This window comes from Cnephaeus nilssonii (genome assembly GCF_951640355.1).
Source record: "Cnephaeus nilssonii genome assembly, chromosome: 6".
NCBI classification, from domain to species: Eukaryota; Metazoa; Chordata; class Mammalia; order Chiroptera; family Vespertilionidae; genus Cnephaeus; species Cnephaeus nilssonii.
The window spans coordinates 71934162-71957024 of record NC_137077.1 but is presented as its reverse complement, the minus strand read 5'-3'; the positions used below and the strand labels follow the sequence as shown (position 1 = coordinate 71957024).

The following is a 22863-nucleotide window of genomic DNA, read 5'->3' as shown; positions in this document are numbered from 1 at the left end:
CAAGTTGATATGATAACCTCTGTATCAATTATATTCTGTTTGATAGAATAATTAATTCATTTTACTTAAACCCTAATGGTGTTTCAGGTTTTATTAATTTCAAATTTGAGTGTGGCCCCAGTATATTACATCTTTTTCTCACGCTAGTTAAGAAAACTCTTGACTGATGCTGATACAAGATATCTGGGCAACATTGCCCAATCTTTGTGCCAGCTGAAGAGCTGGCCTAGTCTCTCCTATACTGTAGTTAGTAACCCAGGGAAGGGCTGGACTAGGAAGTGGGCCAGAAAAACCATTTGCTTAGGAATTAGGCAACACACCCTCAAATAGATGCTGATTTAGGCAAATAAACCACCACAACTAAAGGGTCAATAGAGACTTTGAGCCAGCTTCTACATGTTGAATACTGTCTTCTAAAACCAGCTCATACTCAGTTGCCACTATTCAGCACACCAAGTTAGGACCAAACTGGACTAAGAGGAGGACTACAGAGGATACTCATAAGCATTCACGTGTCCTTAGATGGGCTTTGACTAGACTTCTAGACTTCCATCTATTCCCCAGAAGAATGGTTACCTGGGAACTGAGAGACACACATTATTTGTATCACACATGTTTAGAATCACTCCAATTACATCAGGTACATTTTATTATCTGTCACCATCCTTATTTCTATGCTAAGGATTCCTGTTTTAATCCCCGCCCCCACCTCTCTTCTAGGCTCTAGCTAGCACTACATTTCTAACTGCTGTTGTATTTTATTTGTTCCCAAAAAAACTTACACATTTAAATTACATTATATATAACTAAGGCATCTTCAAAGGAGTTGAAAAGTAGAAAGAAAAAGAAAAGTTGGTAGAAACATCTAAAGGGGGAAACAACCCAATTGTGAGGAAGTACATTGTACTTGGTGACCCAAGTCCTCAGGTTATCCACCTCCTTTCTCTGGTCACTAAATCACACTCTATTTACTCATCTGGCTTCCCAGAGAGCTCAACACCTGTAACAGTGATTCCTCTCAAGTTTAATGCTTTTGTTTAGCATAAGCTAAAGTTCAGTTGCTGTGTCTATGGTCAGAATTATTTTTATTCAATATTTATTTATTGATTTTCCCTAGAAAGCAAATAACTTAGATTTTTTTTTTTTTACTTAGGCTGAGGGAAAGTCTTGTCTAAGGTAATGCCATTTGAGAATGTGTAAGAGTCTCGGGGAAAAAAGAAGTAAATTACTATAAAAGAAATATTTGCTTCAAACCTGATCTGGGACAAACATTATTGCTGGATATAACTAGTAATCTTCTATTTTTGAATAAATTAAAACTCTGAAAAAATGTTTAACAATTTTCAGTAACTGGTTAATTATTTATGGGATTACTCTTTGTCTTGGAAAACCAATCACTTACCCAAGAGGCTGGGGATCTTTAAACACACACACACACACACACACACACACACACACACACACACTTTTTTGTGTGTAATCTAAATTTTCTATAAATGTGTTTAGTAGAAATCTTTACATTGATCTACATAGCAAGATTATAATTACGCTTGGACACATGCTCATAGCTAAGTTGTCTGGAAAACTATTGTTACTGTTTCAGCAATTCCTTCAGTTAGCATAGATCCTACAGTTAGCATCATGTCATAGAGAGAAGAATTAAATGGGGGCAGTAGACATGGTAAACAAGGATGCCAAGGGATATAAGCAAGGTTCATATTGAGCAAAGAATTTTTGCCCTTCAATATTTGAAACTTATTCATAAAAACAAAATAGAAAAAAGATGAGGGAGGTGATCACATTTACACTTTTTAAAACTCAATCTTTCCATAGCAGTGCTATCCAATAGTAAGAGAAATAACAAGTCACAAATATGAGCAACATATTTAGTTGTAAATATTCTAGTAGCCACATTAAAAAAGTGAAAAGAACCAGGTCATTTAATTTTAATACTATAGTTAATATAACCCACTATACTGAAAATATTTTCATTTTAATATGTAATCAATATAAAAATTATTTATTCTGTTGTTCATCAACTTCAACTCTACCATGTGAATCCAGAAATTAAGGTGATTAAAGAAAAGGTTTATTTATATATTTCTTGCAATTTTATGGAAAACAACTTGAAAAGTTTTATTTTCCTCTAATAAGATTCTGATTCAGAATGTGCTGTGCTTAATTTCTATTAATACATTTTCTTACTTAGGAACTCCTGGGTAACTAAGAGATAATGTACACTTCCTGCGGAGAAGAGATTTCCTAATGATTACTTATCCAAATCATTTTCACTGAACAAAAAATACTTAATTCAATAACATAATATTTTACCTATTAGTTGATAATCCCCCCCAAAAAGCAAACACAATTGAACTTTCTTTTTAAACGTCCTGAGCAAAGCATAGAATTAGACATTATTTAAGGTTGCCTATTTCTTATAAAATTTGTTTATGTGTAAGTCCAAAAGAATGAAATAAAAGTATTTAAATTTCTCCAAATTCCAACACAATTCTCTGCAATTGTAGATTCAACCAGTGTCTGAAAATATATCCTGTAGCTACTCTTCAGTGGACTTCTCACTGGTCACCCTTATAATAGAAACTTAGATACCCAAGAAGAAGTGATGGACGAAGATGCAATAGCACTAACTATGTTCCCTGTGTCTCAATGCTTCTGATGTCTAAGAAAGCTGCCTGACACCTATTAGGTTTATAATAAATTTTTGTTGAAAATAATCATAGCCAACACTTATAGAGTACTTAAGATGTAACACTTGTCTGAGTGCTTTACATATTTTAAAACATTCCATCCTAAATACAATCTTATGAGTAGATACTATAAATATCCCATTTCACAGATGAGAAAATTGGATGAAAGATATACTTTTAATAAGATTCTAATATTACCTTGAATATGCAGTTGACCCTTGAACAGCATGGGTTTGCTCAGTGCAGTTCCATTTATGAGTAGATTTTTTTCAATAAAAATACAGTCCACCCTACATATCCCCAGGTTTCCCATGAGCAGACTCAACAAACAGTATTTTCTAACCTTGGGTGAGCATCTGAGAATGTGGAGGGCCGACTGTATGCACTGTTCTATGCAATTTTATATAAAGGACTTGGGCAACAGCAGATTTCAGTACGAGGGTCCTGGAACCAATCCCCCACAGACACAAAGGAGGACTTAAGAACTTATATGCATATATGCATAGCCCATGAACACAGACATTAGTGTAGTGAAAGCCTGGGGTGGAGCAGGAGTCAGGTGGAGTGGGGAAAGAGGGAATATTTAGGAACATCTGTAATTCTCTCAACAATAAAAATAAATTTTAAAAAATTATATGCAGAATTACCACTGTGTGAGGTCAGTACCCATAACCTCCTAGATGTTTAAGGTCAACTGTATTTACAAACTGAATCCTGATAAAGGCTATGAGGTCCTTTCGATGAGGTATGCAAAATAAATTCACACACATCCCTCTTGATGGCATATTACTAGTGCACATGACATTCAAAGCTTGACACTTCTTGGTGCATAATTATTCAAATTTTCTCCGTATACAGACACCACACCTTGTTTTCAATAAATAATTCCACTTTAATGGTAAAGTAATAATTTAGACAGATACAGGGTGCACATTTGCAAAAAAATATATGCAAGCTGGTTTACAAGCTAAAGGAACAATAAACCAATAGAAAATACATCATCCAGTTAAGTCCATTGACACTAAGTACTTATTGTTGGGGCTTTACAAAGACTACAAAACTTTTCAGATGATTTATTTCACTGTTTCTGCCTATTTACATGATATGTTACATCAAAAATGTACAAAATATAAAATGTATACAGACAAATGCTTCACAAACTAGTTTAAGTTGTAAACTAGGTGGACCTACTGGGATGTATTGCAGGAATTTGTTTATGATCATGTTTGGACTGTGTTTCTCAAAATGGCAGGGAAAGATTAGCAATTTTCTCAGGTCACGTATGATACGAGGATAACTAGTCACTCATCCAGCTACATATATCGATGTTTCACAATGGATTTGATCCACGTTTGGGGCTTCAACATCAGGGTGACAACTCTCTGTGCATAATGCAGCTCCGATTTCCCTTAGGGCAATAGCACCGTGTGGAACCTACAGACTCAGTGACACTCTGAAAACTGCACAGACGGCTACTGTTGTTATTGTTCTAGAGCAACTGACCCACGGTGGTCGCAGAGAGTAGCACCAATTACACGTCCTGAAAGAAACACAGTTTCACACGCACAGAACAAGACTACACCATGGCCGAGCCCTTGGGTCTGATAGACTTAACACCTGTGCGCAGTGGTAACTTCTGCGATGACTCCAGTCCGCTTTCACGCACTCTCTTGAAAGCCTGCCATGACAGATGCACTGTGGGGCATGTTCACTTTTCCAAAAATGCACTGGCTTCATGTACAGTTTCGAAGCATGCTCACTCTAGCACTGACAGCTCCTGCATAGTCAGAACAACTGTAAATACAGGACAAACACACCAGGTAATAACAGCTTTGAGGGTTTGCATTCTGTTATTTGTTTGCAACGTACAGGAAATCTCAGGAAGTGAAACACCTCTTAACACCAACAGGATAAAATACAATTTTGTGTGTGTTCGTTTTGATTTGTGCAAGTTTTAAAAATTATTATTTACAATACCTACCCAGTAGACTGTGCAAATCTAACCTTTTACAGTATCCACGCCACCTCTTCCACAGTGGTGTCACTGCTCAGTGTTCTAGAATGCCGAATTTCTCAGGTACACCGATAGCAATCGAAACAACATGCTGAGAAAACGAATCATAATAAAAAAATAAAGAACAGGGGGGAAGCCAAATAGTTGTGCTCATGCTGTATCTAGTGCTTCCAGCTCTGCTGGGAAGGAATTCAAAATCTCCCGCCTCCGGAAACTCTCTCACCTGGAACCGGATAGAATTTAGCCACATGTCTTAGCTTTTAAGTGATGGTTGGAGGGGGTCTCTGGGTTACATGGATACTTGAGGATAGGCAAAGCAACCTAGTCACAAGGAAAAAATACTGATCTTTCTCCTATCCATTTCTTAAAAAAACAAAACGATCTCTAGAGATGAGGCTACTGTGTTAACTGCTGTTGCTTGGTTGCAAATGAAAGACAGTGGGGATTACCAATGGTTTAGGATTTGAACTGTTAACCTGTTGTAGAAATCTGTTTTAAGGCAGCGAGACAGCACCATAGGAAATGTTCCTTCTTTCACTGAAAAGGCTCAAACAAATAAAGCCCTAAGCAAGCCTTTTGTCAGTGTTGACTAATAATTGGTATAAAACTCTTGTGAAGGGGGTGGGCCGGTGGCTTGAAAAGACCCCAGTGGTAAAAACAACCTTAGAAAACCTGTGACTCAGATCCTGACAGTTGGTGGAGCACGTCACGAGGACATGAGCTCAGGAATTAGTTGGCACCTCTCCAGCTTGGCCACGGTAGTGCTTTTCTGGTGGTTGCACAATTCCGTTTGTGCTTACAGAGGACTGGCCTCTCGGCCTGGTTTTGGAATGGGGCGAGCGCGCAACACACACACACACACACACACCTGGAGCCCTGTGACCAGCACCATGTGGCATGAAGGAGGTTGGAGGGGTCAGAAGAATGAACCCTGCTTGGGGAGGACAGCTTGCCAGAGGCAACGAAATGAAGGGACAAAAAAAGGTCTGTATTTGTAAACGTTTAAAGAGGAAAAACACAAAGTCCAGTTTGGCTATCCCGTGTGCAATCTATTCAGTTGCCCTATCGTTAGGGTCCCTTCCAGTGGAGTAAGGGAGTCTTACATCACTCCACAGATACAAAAAGGCCTAGAAATAAAAGAAGGTTAAGCTTCCATTTCAATTTAGCTTCTTGGCCGTTCAGACTTCGTTCTGCTGCCTCCTTGGAGAGACCACGACTCTGGGGCAGGACCCGTGGTAGGTGCTTTCATACTGGCAGTGGTTTAGTGAAAATACCTTACTTTTAAAACATTTTTAAAAAGCATAGTCTTTCCCCCCAACTTTTTTCACTCTCTAGAGGGTAGATTCAAGAGACGAATCCAAATTGTCTTCATGGTGGCTGGTGCTATCGCTGTCGCAGCTTTGTGTACTGGAGTAATTGGCTGCTTCTTGGAGTTTCATTAGCATATTCATCTGAAGAAAAGAAAGAGAGACATGGGATGCAGGCAATGATGCATCGAGGAAACCAGCCCCATAAAATAGGAGGCCCCGAGCCATACAGAGGAACCGTCTCATCCCACCCAAGTGAAACGGGAAAACGATTTTAGATTTACTCCATGCCCCTGGCTCCTACACTATTTCTCCCAAATATGACTACAACACCAAACCATAAGGACAAAATAAAGCCTCGAGATCACTCTTTTATTTGGGGTTCTGAATGAATCCTGCTCCGGCAGGGAGGCTGGGAAGGAAACTGTATCACAGCTGGACATCTGGGCTCATGGCTGGAGAGTGTGCCAAGCTTCCCAGCTTTTTGGCTGGGAGAAGCAGAAAGCACTGAATGGCAACTGAAAGTCGTGAGTGCCCCTACACACACAGGCGCACAGGCAGGCAGGCTCACACACGCAGTCCCGAGAGAAGGAGGGGGTGGCGTGGAGTGGAGCCAGCTGCTGCGCACAGCACACCATCTGCTGTTTAGGACTGGCCTCCCGAGGAGGTGACTGAAGGAAGCAGACCATGAGTGTTTGAAGAGGGAGAAGGAAATAATCACTGTCAAGTTTCTGTTGTTGAATTGCTGGCTAAAATATGATTGATATATCACTGACAACAAAAACCACCTTCTGGAACAGTAGCGGCTGTCTCGAGTTTCCCGGCCATATAGGACAATGGCGATATTTGTTCCAGTAAAAGGGACACAAGCATGAAGGCACCCGGGGAGAAAGTCAGGTAGCATTTTCATGCATTACAAAATGAAAGGCAGCCACCTTGCTTGGCTTTCGATGGATCTTCAAATCCTTTGTTAGAGAGGGAAGTAAGAAGAAAGATTGTTTACAAGCGAATTGTAGAGAAGCAGTTCAACGAAGCAAAGAAAAATTGGCACATGTCTTCAGGAGATAGTGGACTTGTTTTCTTATCAAGGGTTTCTATAAATTATAATAATCTCTATATTATTTAATGCATACTAATTTTATTAACTTGTAAAATCATCAAAGTTGTTATTTTTTTTTTAACATAGAGAAATAGGCGATCTGATCCCATAGAGAGGAGAAAGCTAAAAAGGAATTCTGTAGTCTTATGTTAGGCTATGATTGCTGTGTGCTCTGTGTAAAATGTGTGTTCAGCAACAATGCCTTTCTGACAAAAAGGCAACAGTTATAGCATATTTGACGTTATTTTAATATTCTTCAGGAAAATAGTTTTCAATATAATTTTTGGTCTAACTCTGAATTTGTTAAATAAGCTACATAAAAATATGAAATCAAAGTAGTTGGTGATAACCTCTTGAACTCAGGAAGCCAAAAAGCCAAAAATGTCTTCATCAACACAGTTTTTCTCTTTCCCTCTCTCTCCATCTCTTTCTCTGTCTCACACACACTCCCTGACCTTCCTGCACATCGTATCCCCTCCCTCCTTTCCTTGGTCCATTCCTCCCCTGTTAGTAGATGGCTCGCTATGTGTTCAAGCACCTGGGGAAGATGATTTGTACAACAGATCTCTGTTTTTGAGCACCCTCCTAATTTACTAAGAATAGAAATGGTTAATGAGGTCTGTTTGAAGGGTTATAATGCTGTCTTAGTTACAAATGTATGAAATCACTCCAATGCTTTAATTCCTCCTGCCCTCTTTGTTCTAATACCACTGATCCTATATAATAAAAGCCTAATATACAAATTGTTTGGCCTGGTGTTCGACCTGGAGTTCAACCACTTGCTATGATGTGCGCTGACCACCAGGGGTGGCACGAAACATGGTGGGCGTCGGCAATGCAACACTGGAAGCGGGCGGCAGTGGAGGTGCTGCCAGCCCCGATGGGACCCGGTGAGAGTGAGACCACGGTGGGATGGTGGGGCAGGTGAGTGGGTGGCGCCAGGCCATCGTGGGGTGCCAGACCAGGCTGCGGGACTGCAAAGCTGGGGGCACAAGCTGGGGCTGTGAGCCTGGGAGTGCAAGCTGGGCTCCGATCCCCAGGGCCACCCTGAGGGACCCCACCCATGCACGAATTCATGCACCGGGCCTCTAGTTTGTATATAGTTTCCTAAACTTACTGTTTTTATTATACCGTTCCACAATGTTTCACCTGCTGTATCCTTAGTTTTGAATGTCCTCTATCCAACCACATGATGAACTTCTATTCATCCCTGCAGACCTAGCTCAAGTATCTCCTCTTTGAAGCTTTCTCCTAGTAAAAACTTCCTCAATGAACTTACAACTTCATATAGCATGTCCTTCTATCACTATTTTACTGTAATTTAGATAGATGGACTGTGAGCTTCCTGAGATAAAAAATGATAGCTTATTGATCCTCTGATCACCAAGGCTTAGCCCTGAGTACATACTTATCACATATTAACAATTGTAGAATGAATAAGCTTGTTGATAATTAATACACATTATATTTTAAAAATACAGTGAGCTATACCAAAAAAACTGCATCTTTCTTCGGATTTAAAAAAATACTTCCGACATTAAATAGTAGATTTCCCTCTAAAATATGATTTAAATTGGACTGCAAATATATTTTTACCTTGCATTAATAATTATAGAAATATAGAGAAATAAAAATATTTACTTTCCTACAAGAATTTATCTGATTCAAAGAATTATTTTTAGATGATAAGTCCTTTGCCTTTTAACATGTCATATGTCATAACCCCTTGTTTCTTCAGATACTTAGCAGATTAGGAATCAGGGTATTTTTTACCCCAATTTTCACTCAGAATGGGAGACCCTGGATCTCTTTTCCATAGAGAAGACAAGAGCATTCAGAGCGAGAGAAAAGAGTATCTAATGGAGTTAGTTGACCAAGACTGTGGAAATTGGGGAAGTCGAGGGCTTCCCCTAAGGGTCCCATACTCTACAGAGTAACTCTGAAAATAGACTTTAAAAACACTTCTCCTTATCTTAAATAGACATAGTATATCAAAATGTAAGGGTAGAATGAAATTTATAAAAATTCATGTGAAATAACCCATATTTGTACCCTAGGGCTTATATTTACTCTATTAAATTTTAACCATTCTGTCAGCAATTATTTAGTGTATGCTCACAATTATGCTAGATTAAAACCAATTCCACCATTGTATACCTATGTATAAGCTAAAGGGTCAGGTCCCTTTTATATAAATGCGAGTCCAGGTCCTTATGTAGTATATAGTTTAGGTCAAAGTCCTAAATAGGAGATCCCTGAACTCCAATAAAGTCTAGTATATACTTCTGTGACATTATGGAATTCTTTGAAATTATACGCAAAATTTTGTGTGTGTATGCATCTTATTGGGAAAACGATCTTGAAAATTTACCAGATTGTTCATATGTAACACCCAAAACATTAATAATGATCAAATGAAATGATGATGATACATATGTATTGGGGTTGTTAGTGTAAGTGTTCTCCATAAATATCAAGTCATTTTATATCTTCGGGTATATACTTATAGGTTATGATTTTAACAATTCCCTTTTTATTTGTTTTAAGTATTGTAATGATCTTTATTTCATTATGTTTTCTTTCTGTACTGGTATGCAAGTCCAATAATCTCTTTAGTCATAGACTAGTAAGCCAACAAACACATTAGATTTAATGTCAATCTATTGAAAATCATCTAGAATAAAAAATAAATACGTAAAAATAAAGTCTTTTTCTAATAATACCATGTACTTAATATCTTCAGAGTATTCATCCTTAGGAGTTTTACCAACTTTTGTTAAGCCATCCACAAATGTAAATTGAATAACACAGTGAGAATAACATCCCTTTGATTTCTAAGTTAGTTTATTCTTTACTGAAGGCAACAGAAAACTAATTTTAAATTTAGTCAGACTAGATGATATATGTAAAACTAGAGGCCCGGTGCATGAATTCGTGCATGGGTGGGATCCAGCCGGCCCTCCCCGATGGGAGCTCATCAGGACTGGCCGATGAGAGGGGACATGGGCAGTTGGCCGGCCTGCCCCACCCCCGATTAGGACGGGGGGCCAATCGGGGGCTGGGCCAGCCGGGGGGGGGGGGGGGGGCTGTGGGAGGTTGGGGGGGGAGATTGGGGTCCCAAATGGGCCAGTGGGCAGTTGCAGTGCATATCATAGCGACCGGTCATTCTAGTCATTTTGTTCATTCTGGCCGCTTGGCTTTTATATATATATATATATATATATAGACTAGAGGCCCAATGCATGAAATTCATGCACGGGGCGGGGAGGGGGGCGTCCCTCAACCTGGCCTGCACCCTCTCCAATCTGGAACCCCTTGGGGGATGTCTGACTGCCGGTTTAGGCCCAATCCCACAACTGCTTCTGCCTGCCAGACTGATCACCCCCCTAACTGCTCTCCTGCCAGCCTGATTGACGTCTAACTGCTACCCTGCTGGCCTGATTGCCCCTAACTGAACTCCCCTGCTGGCCTGTTGGCCCCCAACTGCTCTCCCTGCCGGCCTGATCTCACCCCCAACTGCCCTCCCCTGTCGGCCTGATTGCCCCTGTCTCTGCCTCGGCCCTCACCACCATGGCTTTGTCTGGAAGGAAGTTAGACATCTGGAAGATGGCCAGTCGACCTGGTCTAATTAGCATATTACCCTTCTATTAGTATAGATAGATTATATAGGAATAGGATCACTTAAATGTGGCGGGGGGGGAAGCCTTTTTCAGCAGGAGGAGATGCTTTTGGCAGACAAAAATACATTTAATGCCAAACCGGTCATTAAAATATTGAACAGCTTTCTTACACCTTACACCAAACAGCTATTGCCCTTAAAACCCCTCCTCAGCCCCCACCTTAGTTTCTGCCTTTGCAGTTCACCCAGATTAGGTTGATTGGTCAGTTTCTATGCCAGTCAGCGTCAAAAGCTCCGCCTCCTAGGCAGCCATCTTGTGAGGGTGTTAGGGTTAATTTGCATATTACCTCTGTATTATTTAGGATAAGATGGGGAAACTATGACTTACATTTGCCTTTAAACTACTAATACTATACTAAATATATTTTATGGTAATTGAGTATGAGTGTTAGAGGCATAAAATAGAAAGCTGTAACACCCCTAGTACAAAAAGTTACTGTTTTCCCCAGAAACAACATTCTAGTCCCACGATTGTTCCAGAAACCCTTCCTCCCAAAGAATAGTGTTCCACAGAGGTTGGTTTAAGGACAACCTGCATTAGAATTACTTGAAGGGCTTGTTGCAAATACAGATTTCTGGGTCCTACCCTAGATCTGGGGAATTAGAATAGTGAGGGTTAATGTCTAGGAATACACATTTTATCCTATTAAAGTTTCTGGACAGAGGCCTTAAACTACTATTTTTAAAACAGTTTTATGGAGGTATAATTAACATAATAAATGCACATACTTAAAGTATACAGTTTGATAAGTGTATATATGAAAACCTCTGAAAGCATGATCACCAAGATAATGAACACATCACCCCATAAAGTTTCCTCATGCTTTTAAAAAATATATATATTTTTATTGATTCAGAGAGGAAAGAAGAGGAAGAGAGAGACAGAAATATCAAAGATGAGAAAGAATCATTGATTGGCTGCTTCCTGCACACCCCCTAATGGGGAGTGAGCCTGCAACCCAGACATGTGCCCTGACCAGGAATCAAACTATGACCTCCTGGTTCATAGGTTGATGCTCTGAGCAACACTGGTCAAACTCATGCTTCTTTTTTATTACCTTTCTCCTGCCCCTTCCTTACCTCCCACTGCTTTTCAGGTGATCACTGATTTTTCTGTCACTATAGATTAGTTTGAATTTTCTAGGATTCCATAAAGATAATCATATAACATGTGCTGATATCATCATCCTGCTAACCCCATAGCCCTGCTAACCCCATCGCCCCACTAACCCCATAGCCCCACTAATCACATCACCCTGCTAAATCTCATTGTCCTGCTAATCTCATCATGATTGCTAAAGCTCAAAACAATTGCAGGCCCTTGGTGTCCAAGGCTATCACCAAGAGTCGGGGGCAGAATGGGACAGGGTAACTGAAACACCACACAGCTCGCCATTCACACTGAAATGCAGCCATTTCTCTTAAATAAATGCTGTCTGGAATGCTGACGCCTTTGTTTAATTCCCAGTGTTCTGAAAATACAGCTTCTTTTTCCATGCTTTCATGTGAAGTTTTTGGAAAGGTATATATATTTTGCACTATTTTCACAAATGTCACTTGCTGTAGTCCATTTAATAATTAAAAGTCATCTTTGAGTAGGCTTCACCCTGTCACTTTTTTTTTTCAATATACTCTCATTACAGCAGGAATATTTTGTAGAATAATCCACAAGTGTCATCCACTGAATTTTAATATTTCCTCTAGGTAATGTTGCTAGGGTTAAAAAATGCGGGTTTCATATGGAAAATCTATTTCCTATCTGGTATACTGGCAATGTTGTTCTGCACTTGATAAGGAAAATTATCTATACTAATAAAAGGGTAATATGCTAATTAGACCAGATGTATTCCAGACGATCCTCTGGACATCCTTCCGGACAAAGCCGTGACTGCGAGAGCTGAGGCGAGCCGCCAAGGCTGGGAGGGCCCATTGCAGAGCCCCGGCCAGGTTGGCAGGACCTCTCTCTGCACAGCATTGATCACAAAGCCCTGGCAGGGTGGGAAGGGCCTCTCTCTGCTCTGCCATTGATCCCAGAGCCCCAGAAGGGTGGGCAGGGCCTCCCTCTCCTCTTCCATTCATCCCAGAGCCCAGGCCTTGTAGGCAGGGCCTCCCCGTGGGCAGGGATGAATGGCAGAGCCCAGGCCAGGTGGTAAGGGCCTCCCTCTGCTCTGCCATTGATCCCAGAGCCCAGGCCTGGTGGGCAGGGCCTCCCTGTGGGTGGGATAAATGAGGGAGCAGACTGAGGCCCTTCCACCCAGCCTGGGCTCCACCATTCATCCCTGCCCACGGGGAGGCCCTGCCCACCTGGCCTGGGCTCCTCTATTCATTCCTGCCCACAGGGAGGCCCTTCCCATCAGGCCTGGTTTCCGCCATTAATCCCCTTCTGGGGCTCTGGGATCAATGGCAGAGCAGAGAGAGGCCTTGCCCACCCAGACGGGGCTGTGGATGGGCCCCATTACCGCCCACAGGGAGGCCCTGTCTGCCCTGCCCACCCTGCCAGGGCTTTGTGATCAATGCTGTGCAGAGGGAGGCCCTACCAATCTGGCCGGGGCTCTACTATGGGCCCTCCCAGCCTTGGTGGCTTGCCTTGGCTCTTGCAGCCACGGCTTTGTCCAGAAAGATGTCCAGAGGATCATCCGGAATATGTCTGGTCTAATTAGCATATTACCCTTTTATTAGTATAGATACTCTTCAGTTCTCCAAGTGTACATTATATTATTTCCTTTCTGTTTCTTCATTTAAGAACAAAATTCATTTTTCTCTTAAATACCAAGTGAATTTAATCATGCAATCTAAAAATTTTATTATCTTTTTGTAGAGTTTTATGCATAACAAGAGACAATTATGGTCATAAAGTTCATCCTGCTTTCAGTTTCTTGATCATTTTTAAGCATACACATTTGGTCTTTTGTTTGAAGAAATTTAGCCAATGAAAGTGGGCCAAAGGAAAAATAGTTAAAACTGAGTATAAATTTCAGAACAATTCCAAATATTAGCCAAGATAATTATTGTCTTTGATGTAAATGACTAAATAATAATGACCACACACTGTAATCAAGATTTTATAGGAAGAATCATACATCAGCTTCTTACCAGGGGATCCCCCTCTGTGTCAGTCTGTGGAATGTGCTTTGACGTTGTGGCTTCCTTAGTGGAGATGCAACCCTCATACCCAACATCTTCTGGTCGCAACTGAAGTAATGCTGGGCCCTCCTGAGGCAGAGATGCTGAGTTCCATGGGTAGGTATCAAGTACCCACTTTGAGGGATCTTCCCAAGGTGCCCGTTTCCCATACATCTAAAAGGAGATCACATACTTAGCACATATGAAATGAATCTCAGAGGGAAGGTGGGGGTGGGTGGGGAGAGATTAACAAAAGAACTTTTATGCATATATGCATAACCCATGGAACAGACAATAGTGTGGTAAAAGGCCTGGTGGGAGATAGGTACAAGGTGGAGGGAGGCAATAGGGAAAAAAAAGGGGACATCTGTAATACATTCAACAATAAAGATAAAATTTAAAAACAGCAATGAAAAATAATAAATAAAATGCATTTCTACTTAGTAAAAAAGGTGACTACTAATTGAGTGATGCTTTGCACACCGAGTTTTTATGGGCCTTTCAAGGGAATTACTGTGCACACACAATTTGTCATACTTTAAACATATAGCTGTCTACATAGCTCACTTTAAATTTGAAGGCTAGACAAAATTAAGCTAAATATAGGGGAGCAATGATCAGCATTTGGGGGAGAGGGTGAGGGAGGTTTATTTTAACATGTTGAAAGGACTACCCACATTTATCTTTTTAAAAAATATGTTTTTATTGATTTCAGAGAGAAGAAGGGAGAGGGAGAGAGAGAGATAGAAACATTGATGAGAGAGAAACATCAAGAAGCTGCTTCCTACATGCCCCCCTACTGGGGATTGAGCCTGCAAACTAGACTGGGAATGGAATTGGTGACCTCTTGGTTCATGGGTCAATGCTCAACCACTGAGCCACACCAGCCAGGCATACCACATTTATCTTTATTAATAATTTTACAAACAAAAAAAAAAATCCCTCAAAGTTGAGAAAGAAAAGTTCCAGTTATGGAGAATTGAATAAAGCTATGCTAGACACTAAGCAAAGCTCTCTACTAAAGTGTACTTTATAGAGCTCTCTACTAAAGTATACTACTTTGGAAAGATGATTAATAAAAGAAAAAAGACTTCTTTTTCCCTGTTTAACTCAAAGTTACTGAGAGAATAAGAATACTTTCTCTCTGCCTTAGCTGGTTTGGCTCAATGGATAGAGCATTGCCCTCTGGACTGAAGGGTCCCAGGTTTGATTCTGAACAAGTGCACATGCCCAGGTTGTGGGTTTGATCCCCAATAGGAGGTGTGCAGGAGGCAGCCGATTGATAATTCTCTCTCATCATTGATGTTTCTATCTCTCTCTCTCCCTCTCCCTTCCTCTCTGAAATCAATAAAAATATTTAAAAAAGAATACTTTCTCTAATAACCATTTTCCTCAGATTAACTTCATCTAATAATCTCATTATTTCCTGTAAAAACTCTTTTTAGATGTTTACTTATGAGGTCACTAGTAAAAAAGGAAAACAAAATGGAAAACAAAAGCATCACCTTTGTGAGGACATATTTGGAGGGAAAAGTAAATAATAAAACAGTGATAAAACCTGGCTAAAGTACTGGCAGTGGAGTAGAGGAGAGAAGATGAATTGGAGATGTTAAAAACCCTACTGGGCAGGGCACACCGAAGAGACTGTAAAATATATATAAGGCCACATGGGGAGAGAAAGAAAAGTTGCAATTAAGAGGGCAGTAATGTGGGTACACCAGTTCTCTAATTTCCTTCCAATCCCCTCCTGATGCGCTTTCTTGAGGCCAGGTGCATATTTGGTCCCACCTGGCATAATATGAGGTGTTCTTTGTGGCTTGTTGTGGTTCAATGAGACAAAAACAATATGGTAAACAATGAAACCTTGGAATTGTCATTTGGGTTTCTCCTGGACAAGATGTGTGCAGTGTGGCAGCCTTGCCTAAAAAAAAAAAAAAAAAAAAGGAGCCAAGGTCCTGGTATCTGTATATTTCCTTAGGATGTGATGGTGGAGGTAGCAATCATTAGATTTTTTAAAAATAGTTATCTTGTTTTAGAGCAGAAATTCTTTTAGTTAAAAACTTACTGTATAGAGGATATAAAACATAGGTTGCTATATAACTTAAGCTAATTGAAGATAAATGGGTAATTCTTGGAAAGCAAATGTTATAAAAAGATTATGAAAGTCTAGAATAATTTAGGGCAGCAAAATAGGAGGTTTATCAATATAAAGGTAAACAAGCCTGATTCTATATTTTAGAATTTAACAGATTTAAAAATAATTGAAAAAAAAGAGAAATTTAAATATTCAGAATGAAAAGAACTCATTGTTGACATTTCAAGAACATGGAATCACCAGAATAAAAACCAGGATCTGCTGCATCACCGATGTTTTTCCAACTAGAACATCTGGCAGAGAGTACTCCCCATATGGTTCTTAACCAAAGCATCAGCCTTCATTTAAAAATATATTTTTCTATTCCTCTCAACTCAGAGTTTCATCTTTGCAATCAGGCTTAGTTTTTCCACCTCTTGCTCAAGGTTCTTTGCTGCAGTACTGAGATCTAAGGAAAGGGTTCATGGTATTCCTTTCCTTCCCGCTCCTCCAAAAGACATATATGGACCACTGAGGAGTATCATCTGCCTGTGGACTTCGGGCTTAGTACAGCCTTCAGCAGCAAAGAGAACTGTCTACCCACCATGGGGTTTTCCTTTTTTATCTTTCCCACGTGCTGGACTTTTCTCCCAAACTCCTTTCATCACAGTTGATTCAGCATTCACACTGACCTACTGTTAAACATCCAGAATCACAGCAAGACACTTGACCATTTTTATCCCTTTTATAAAACTAATTTTGAAATATCTTTCAGTTTTAGTTGGGAAGCTGGTATTACTTTCCTCCAAATGGAAGCTTTATAGAATTATAATTCTCAGGATAGTGTTTTATAAATAATATTGATTTAAATATATATAAAATACATGCACTTCAAAGAAATGAGATCTAAGAAATCTAATTGTTTTAAGGTTTTTGAATTATTGAAAAGCTTCTTTTTCTTTCTATGTCTTAGCAAACACATGAAACAAGAAGCATTTCATATGTGAAAACTTGGATAATAGCTCATTAATACTCAGAGTATCCAGAGACCAAGCAACTCATTTAAATAGTAAGTTTTAAAATGATTACTTCTAGAATATTATAGGTAAATTTTCATAAAAATATTTTTGGGTATAAATGATGGAAAGTGAGAGACCCAACTTACATCTTAGGCAGCATTTTTTTAGAGGAATCCTGAGAAGTGATATTTTATATCTAAAGAATTAAAACTTTAGGTATAGTTTTTACTTTACGTTATTAGAACCACTTTCTGGTTTATATTAGCTCATTTCCTTAAAATTATGAAATTAGGTTATTTAAATCTGGAATAGAACCAATTGATAGCATTCTCTAGTATCTGAGGGGTCAGAACATCCCCATAATATTTGTCATGTACATCAGAACCATCATGATAGTTCTAAATACTGCCATGCCATGCTAGTTAGGTGAGGAGGACATGAAGATCAAAAGAAGTAAAAGGAAAGAAAACAGATAACCAACCCTTAGGATAGTAAAACAAAGACAATACAGTATTGCAGATGACAAAGTATGGAAAGCTATGTCTTAATTCTAGTAACAGTTATAATAATCAAAATAATCATGCCTAAGCAAAAACTGCCTAAACCGTGGCTGAGTTATTGAAAAGAAGATTGGATTCTTCTATAATGAGTTAGGCAATTATGTGACACAAAACTTAACATTTCAACCTTGAGTTTTATAATTCTACAGTTTCATGAAATTTCAACTCCAATTTAAGGAAATAGCAAGAGTAACGAAAAAAGGGATAGTATGTTTTGCTGAAGAAAGAAGGTTTTCTTGTTAGTAATATGTTTTGACCTTTTAGTTAAGAGTAAATAGAAGGGCTGGCTGCAGGGCCTTATGAGAGGAATAGCAGAGATGGTGCTAAACCAACTTCTCATAGAATGGCCTTAGGATTTAGAGCACTCTCTCAAAAACAGTACAGAATCTTGCAAGTGATGTTAATGGGCTTCAAACAATAAAGCATACTAAAAACAGGGAACCTATAAACAAAGACTACTTGTTGTAAACTATATGATAATAGAATAAATGATCAAGGTTCATGTAAACATGCCTGATTTATAAGATGTAGACCTCTACGATTATGGGCTATTTAATAAGAATAGTCTGAAAACAAACACCCATGGCAATAAATTTGGCCTTAAGTGTGTAGTTATTGAAATAATTGTGCTTTCTCTTTCTCCTAAATATTTATTCTCAGAACAGGCAAAAGTATTACATACTAGTTGCTCTTTAAAAGTTTATCACTATATTTATATTGCTCGTGTCTTTAGTTTTCTGCATCAATACCCAGAGAAAGGAATGGTTTGCTTTTAAATTTATGATTTTTTTCCCCCATAGTATTTCTTTGTATGGATATACCACCATTTGTTTAACCACTTACCCACTAAAGAACACTTCCGCTAAAGGACATTTGGGTTGTTGTCAGTTTTGGTGATAATGAATAATGCTGCTACAAACATGTATAGATTTTTGTGTGAACAATACATTTTCATTTACCCAGGAAAAATACCCAGAAATAAGTTGTTGGGTCATATGACAAATGTATGCTTAACTTTAGAGAAAACTGTCATACTATTTTCCAGAGTGGCTGAACTATTTTGCATCCCTACCAGCCATATGAAATTTTTTCAGTTTCTCCACATTCTCCCAGCATTTAATATTGACATTAAAAAACATTTAAAGCCATTTCAATGGGTTTGTAGTGGTGTCTCACTGTGTTTTTTATTTTATTTCCATAATGACTACTGATGTTTAGTATCTTTTCCTGTGCTTAAATTAATGATGTTTTTAAAACAGTAAATAAATTTAAGTACCTGAAGACCTTCTCTTACTGCCTCAAGAATATAAGGTACCAAAGAATAGTTCCAGAGATCCATGAACCACACTCTAGAACCTTCTACATCCATGGGGCAAGAAAGGAAAAGTCGGGGACCTGAAAAGAAACAAATTAACAAAATATTATTGAGAATAATTGTATTTAACAATTTAAACACATATTTAGACATGATATAGGGAGAAGTAATATATTTCTTGCAGGATTCTTAGAAAATTTTAATGTTGGCAAGCTTGATTACTATAAAGTATATTTTACTAAAGACCAAATCTCCTTTGGACTCCCTTTTCTTTATACATTAAAATCTTAATAAAAAAAACATAATATATTAGAGTTAGGAGAAACCTTAAAGGTCATAATCTAGTCAACCTGCCCCATTTTACAAATAATGAAATGTGCTAAAAATGAATTTCCAAATATAAAATATGTCATTCATTTTTCTAATCTACACTGTCTTTATGGAGTATGTCTTTATGATCCATAACAATGGGAAATGGACTTTTATACTGCAACTTAAGAAGAAATGTAAAAAAAAAAAACATTTACGCCAACTACAGAGAAATAATTCAAACATTCTTGTCTTCATGAAAAATATAAAATACATGAATTACCTATAAAATACCTAAATTATCTCTAAAATCTTCTCTCACAACTATATTTGATATGAGCCATTAGCTAAAATTTGTTTTCAGCATAAAAGGTACTCTACACAGATATAATTTATTTCAAATGTTATCTGATTTTTAGAATATCTGTCTATATTAAACTTATTTGATCTCAGTAATATCTTAGTAAACCACAATTATCAGACAAATTGGAGATCCAAAACTTAGAAGAAGGCAAACTTTCAGAAGGGAAAGAAGGAAAAAAATCTTTGGAAGCTTGAAACACATAAGCTTCACTTGTTATTTTCTACCATCCAATCTGGTCATCTTCATCACGTACTCTTAGTTCCTAGCAAATGGCATATTGCAATTTTGCAACTCACCAATGGTAACATCAGAAGAACTATGTGTTTCCAAAAAACTGTTGAGATGATGCCATGTCTTAGGAATCCAATCTATAATTTTGACTAGGTCATTATTGCGGATGTTCCTTTCAATTTCTATCTCTATTAGTTTCCTTCGAAGATATCTGCCTAAGAAGCCTTTCACTGGTTCAGTGTGGTTTGCACATAGTACCCACCTATAAAAAGAAAATAAAAGAACATCAGAAATCTTTACATAATTACATTTTAAGTCCATAATAATTCTCTTTCCAATATAGAGTTCCTTTGTCAATTGGTGGCCACATTTTAATGATCCAAGGGGCTAAGAGGTCTATTAGCATTAGAGCTATTATGTAACTAACTCTTCTTTTTGAGATAATGAGAAGCTCCTGTGCCTCAGGAGTGAGTGGGAGTATCCACACGGAGCACTCTTCTGCGGAGAATCACAGGTCCTAAAATAGGAGCTCTCTTCACATTCCTCACACTCAGGAAAAGTGTGCCGCGTTAGCTAGTGACAAAGTGAGCAGGAAAAACATTTCTTTTCTTTTTTTAAAGAAACACTTCTGATTACAAGTTGAGGATCCTACAAAGTCTGCTTGAGAAAGAGTGTCATACAAAGTGAGAATTATTTTCACGCCACAGGTCACCACAGGCAGGATCTGTCAATGCACAAATGGAAAAACAACCACAAAAACAAAGAGAGAAAGACAATGAAAAAACAAAACAACAAAAAAAAAACCCTCCTAAAACCGAAAAACAAAGCATTCAATTTATCTTTACCTGAAATTGTGATGCAGCTCTAGATTTGGTGATGAAGAAACTCCCTGATTCATGGTTCCGATAATATATGGACTGGGGAGGAAAAAAAAGAGTAGAATATGCAGATGTACTGAAGGTAAAATAGATTAATATATTAAATTGTCTTAGAAAACAATTTAGATAAATGTGATTATTCCATTTATAATTAGGCTTTAAAAGGGTAATTTTGTAATGTTGGGTTGCAAAATGACAAAGATTACTGAACTGGACATTAGGATTTGGTGTTGTAATTTCAGCTCTTAAATTCTGGGCAAATCATTTTCCCTCTGAAACAGGAAATTTGGACTGGAAGTGCGAGGTGTTCCCGTGGGCAGGATGGCTTCCTGAGAGCTCTTTGTCCATTGGAGTCGAAGAATGAAACCATGGATGGAGGATGGTATAGCAAAGGTGGGAATTTATTGAGAAACAAGCACAGACTCCCACGTGGGGAGGGAGAAAAAGTCCCACAGCACAGACTCCCATAGCACAGACTCCCACGTGGCGAGAGGGAAAGGGTCCCACCGAGTCCCTTTTTCCACGGTTTATAAAGGCTGCAGTTTTTGTGCCTGGATATCCCCTCTGATTGGTCACTAGTCCCTTTGATTTGGTCACTATAGCAACTCCTGAGCTCAAGTCTCTAGGGAAGCACTTGAGGTTCCCTCCTTCTTCTCCTTTATGGTTCTCTTCTTTCCTCTGGGCTTTTCTTCCTCCCTCTTTGAATGAGGGGCTTCCTTCCCTTTATTCTGTAAATGTGTACCTTTTTCAGCTCCCAACTTCCCTTATCTTTTGGAAATATACCTCCTGCCACTCCCAGCTCCCTTGTCTTATGGAAATGTGCCCTTTTGCAGCTCTGTAGCCCTGTGCTTTTTTCCATGGACCCCATAATTTTAAAATTTCCTAAAACTGCCTATTTCACCCCTAAAAACTCCTTTCACCTCTCTGAGTCTAAGTTTACACATCTATAAAATAAAAAGATTAGACAGAAAAACCACACAGGTCTCATCCCACTCTAACATCTTATGATTCTCATGCTTATAATCAAATTCATTTATTTTCCTCTTTTATTATTTCACAGTTATTTTAAAGGTCCTTAATAGCATGATAGAATTTGTATCTTTGTGTCAGTGATTATTAAGCAAATACTGACAGTATATATATTAAAATATAGTATCTATATTAAACAATTAAAAAAAACCCTCTAGCAGAGATTAATTGGAATACTTACACCATTAAAACTAATGCTTATGTTATTGCACTTCTATGTCTTTTTTTAGAGGCCATGCTAGTGAGTCTTAAGTGGGTTTTCAGATTTTTTTAGACTCTATTTCAACCTTTCCTTTCACTTTAATAGTTAAAAATTACACTCATTAATGGAGAGAGGTATATCTGAATGTACTAAATTTATTTCTATAGAAAGGTTGAATTTAAACTTTGATATGAATTAAGAATGAAAACAGAGCTCTAAAGACTCATTCTAGTTCTTCATTCTCCTGATTCAAACATTCTATCATGGACATAGTCTCCCAGACCTCCTGCATATTTGTTGAAGCTAATATCATCAGGTAAATCATGTTCCCATAAACATGCCTGGGACATAGTTATTGAATGAATAAGTAGATTTTCTAAGAAATACATACAGATTTTCTTTTTTGGAAATGTGTAATATTAATGAAGGCTTATCAAATTAATGACACCTGTTATAGTTCTTAAGAGGTATAAAGACACAAGAAAGCACATTTGATCACATTTTTTTTAATGTTTCATCATTCAAAATATTTCATAAGCATACCATTTGTTGTATTTGCAGTTGAGGAAACCATTGAAGATATCACTCAAAGAGCCCACATGATGGAGATTATCAAGAATTATTACAACTGGGAGCTCTACACCATTATTGTCAGCACTGCACTGTTCAGCCAGGCTAGCTAGATACTGCTGCAATTCCTTTATAAAAAATAAAGAAAACAAACACGTCAATGGTATATTTTATACCACTGGCAAGAATTTCATATTTTATGAATAGCAGACTTTGTCTTCATCCTGAATCTTTGATTAACACTCATAGCTTGTTCTATTGATATAAAACCTTATTCTACAAAGCCAGTACAGAACACCCAAAACGAATATATAACTGTAAACACCAGGGCATATTTCCCAGTTGTCTTCTCCCTTAATGAAAAGCAAAAAGAGAGTTCCTG

The 22863-nt window shown here is 38.4% G+C and overlaps 1 protein-coding gene across 4 annotated transcripts in view; it reads right to left on the bottom strand.

Moving 5' to 3' along the window:
• Positions 1-3638: 3638 nt before the first annotated feature.
• Positions 3639-22863, bottom strand: part of NAV3 (neuron navigator 3) — an 837665-nt gene continuing 818440 nt past the window's right edge. For all 4 annotated transcript variants that reach the window (XM_079773450.1, XM_079773452.1, XM_079773453.1 and 1 more), the window contains 6 exons: positions 22455-22609; positions 20648-20719; positions 19868-20064; positions 18860-18978; positions 13901-14104; positions 3639-6173 (listed from right to left, as the gene is read on the bottom strand). In XM_079773450.1, coding sequence (XP_079629576.1) covers positions 6054-6173; positions 13901-14104; positions 18860-18978; positions 19868-20064; positions 20648-20719; positions 22455-22609 — 867 coding nt within the window. In that variant the 3' untranslated portion in view covers positions 3639-6053. The remainder of the gene's footprint in view (positions 6174-13900; positions 14105-18859; positions 18979-19867; positions 20065-20647; positions 20720-22454; positions 22610-22863) is intronic.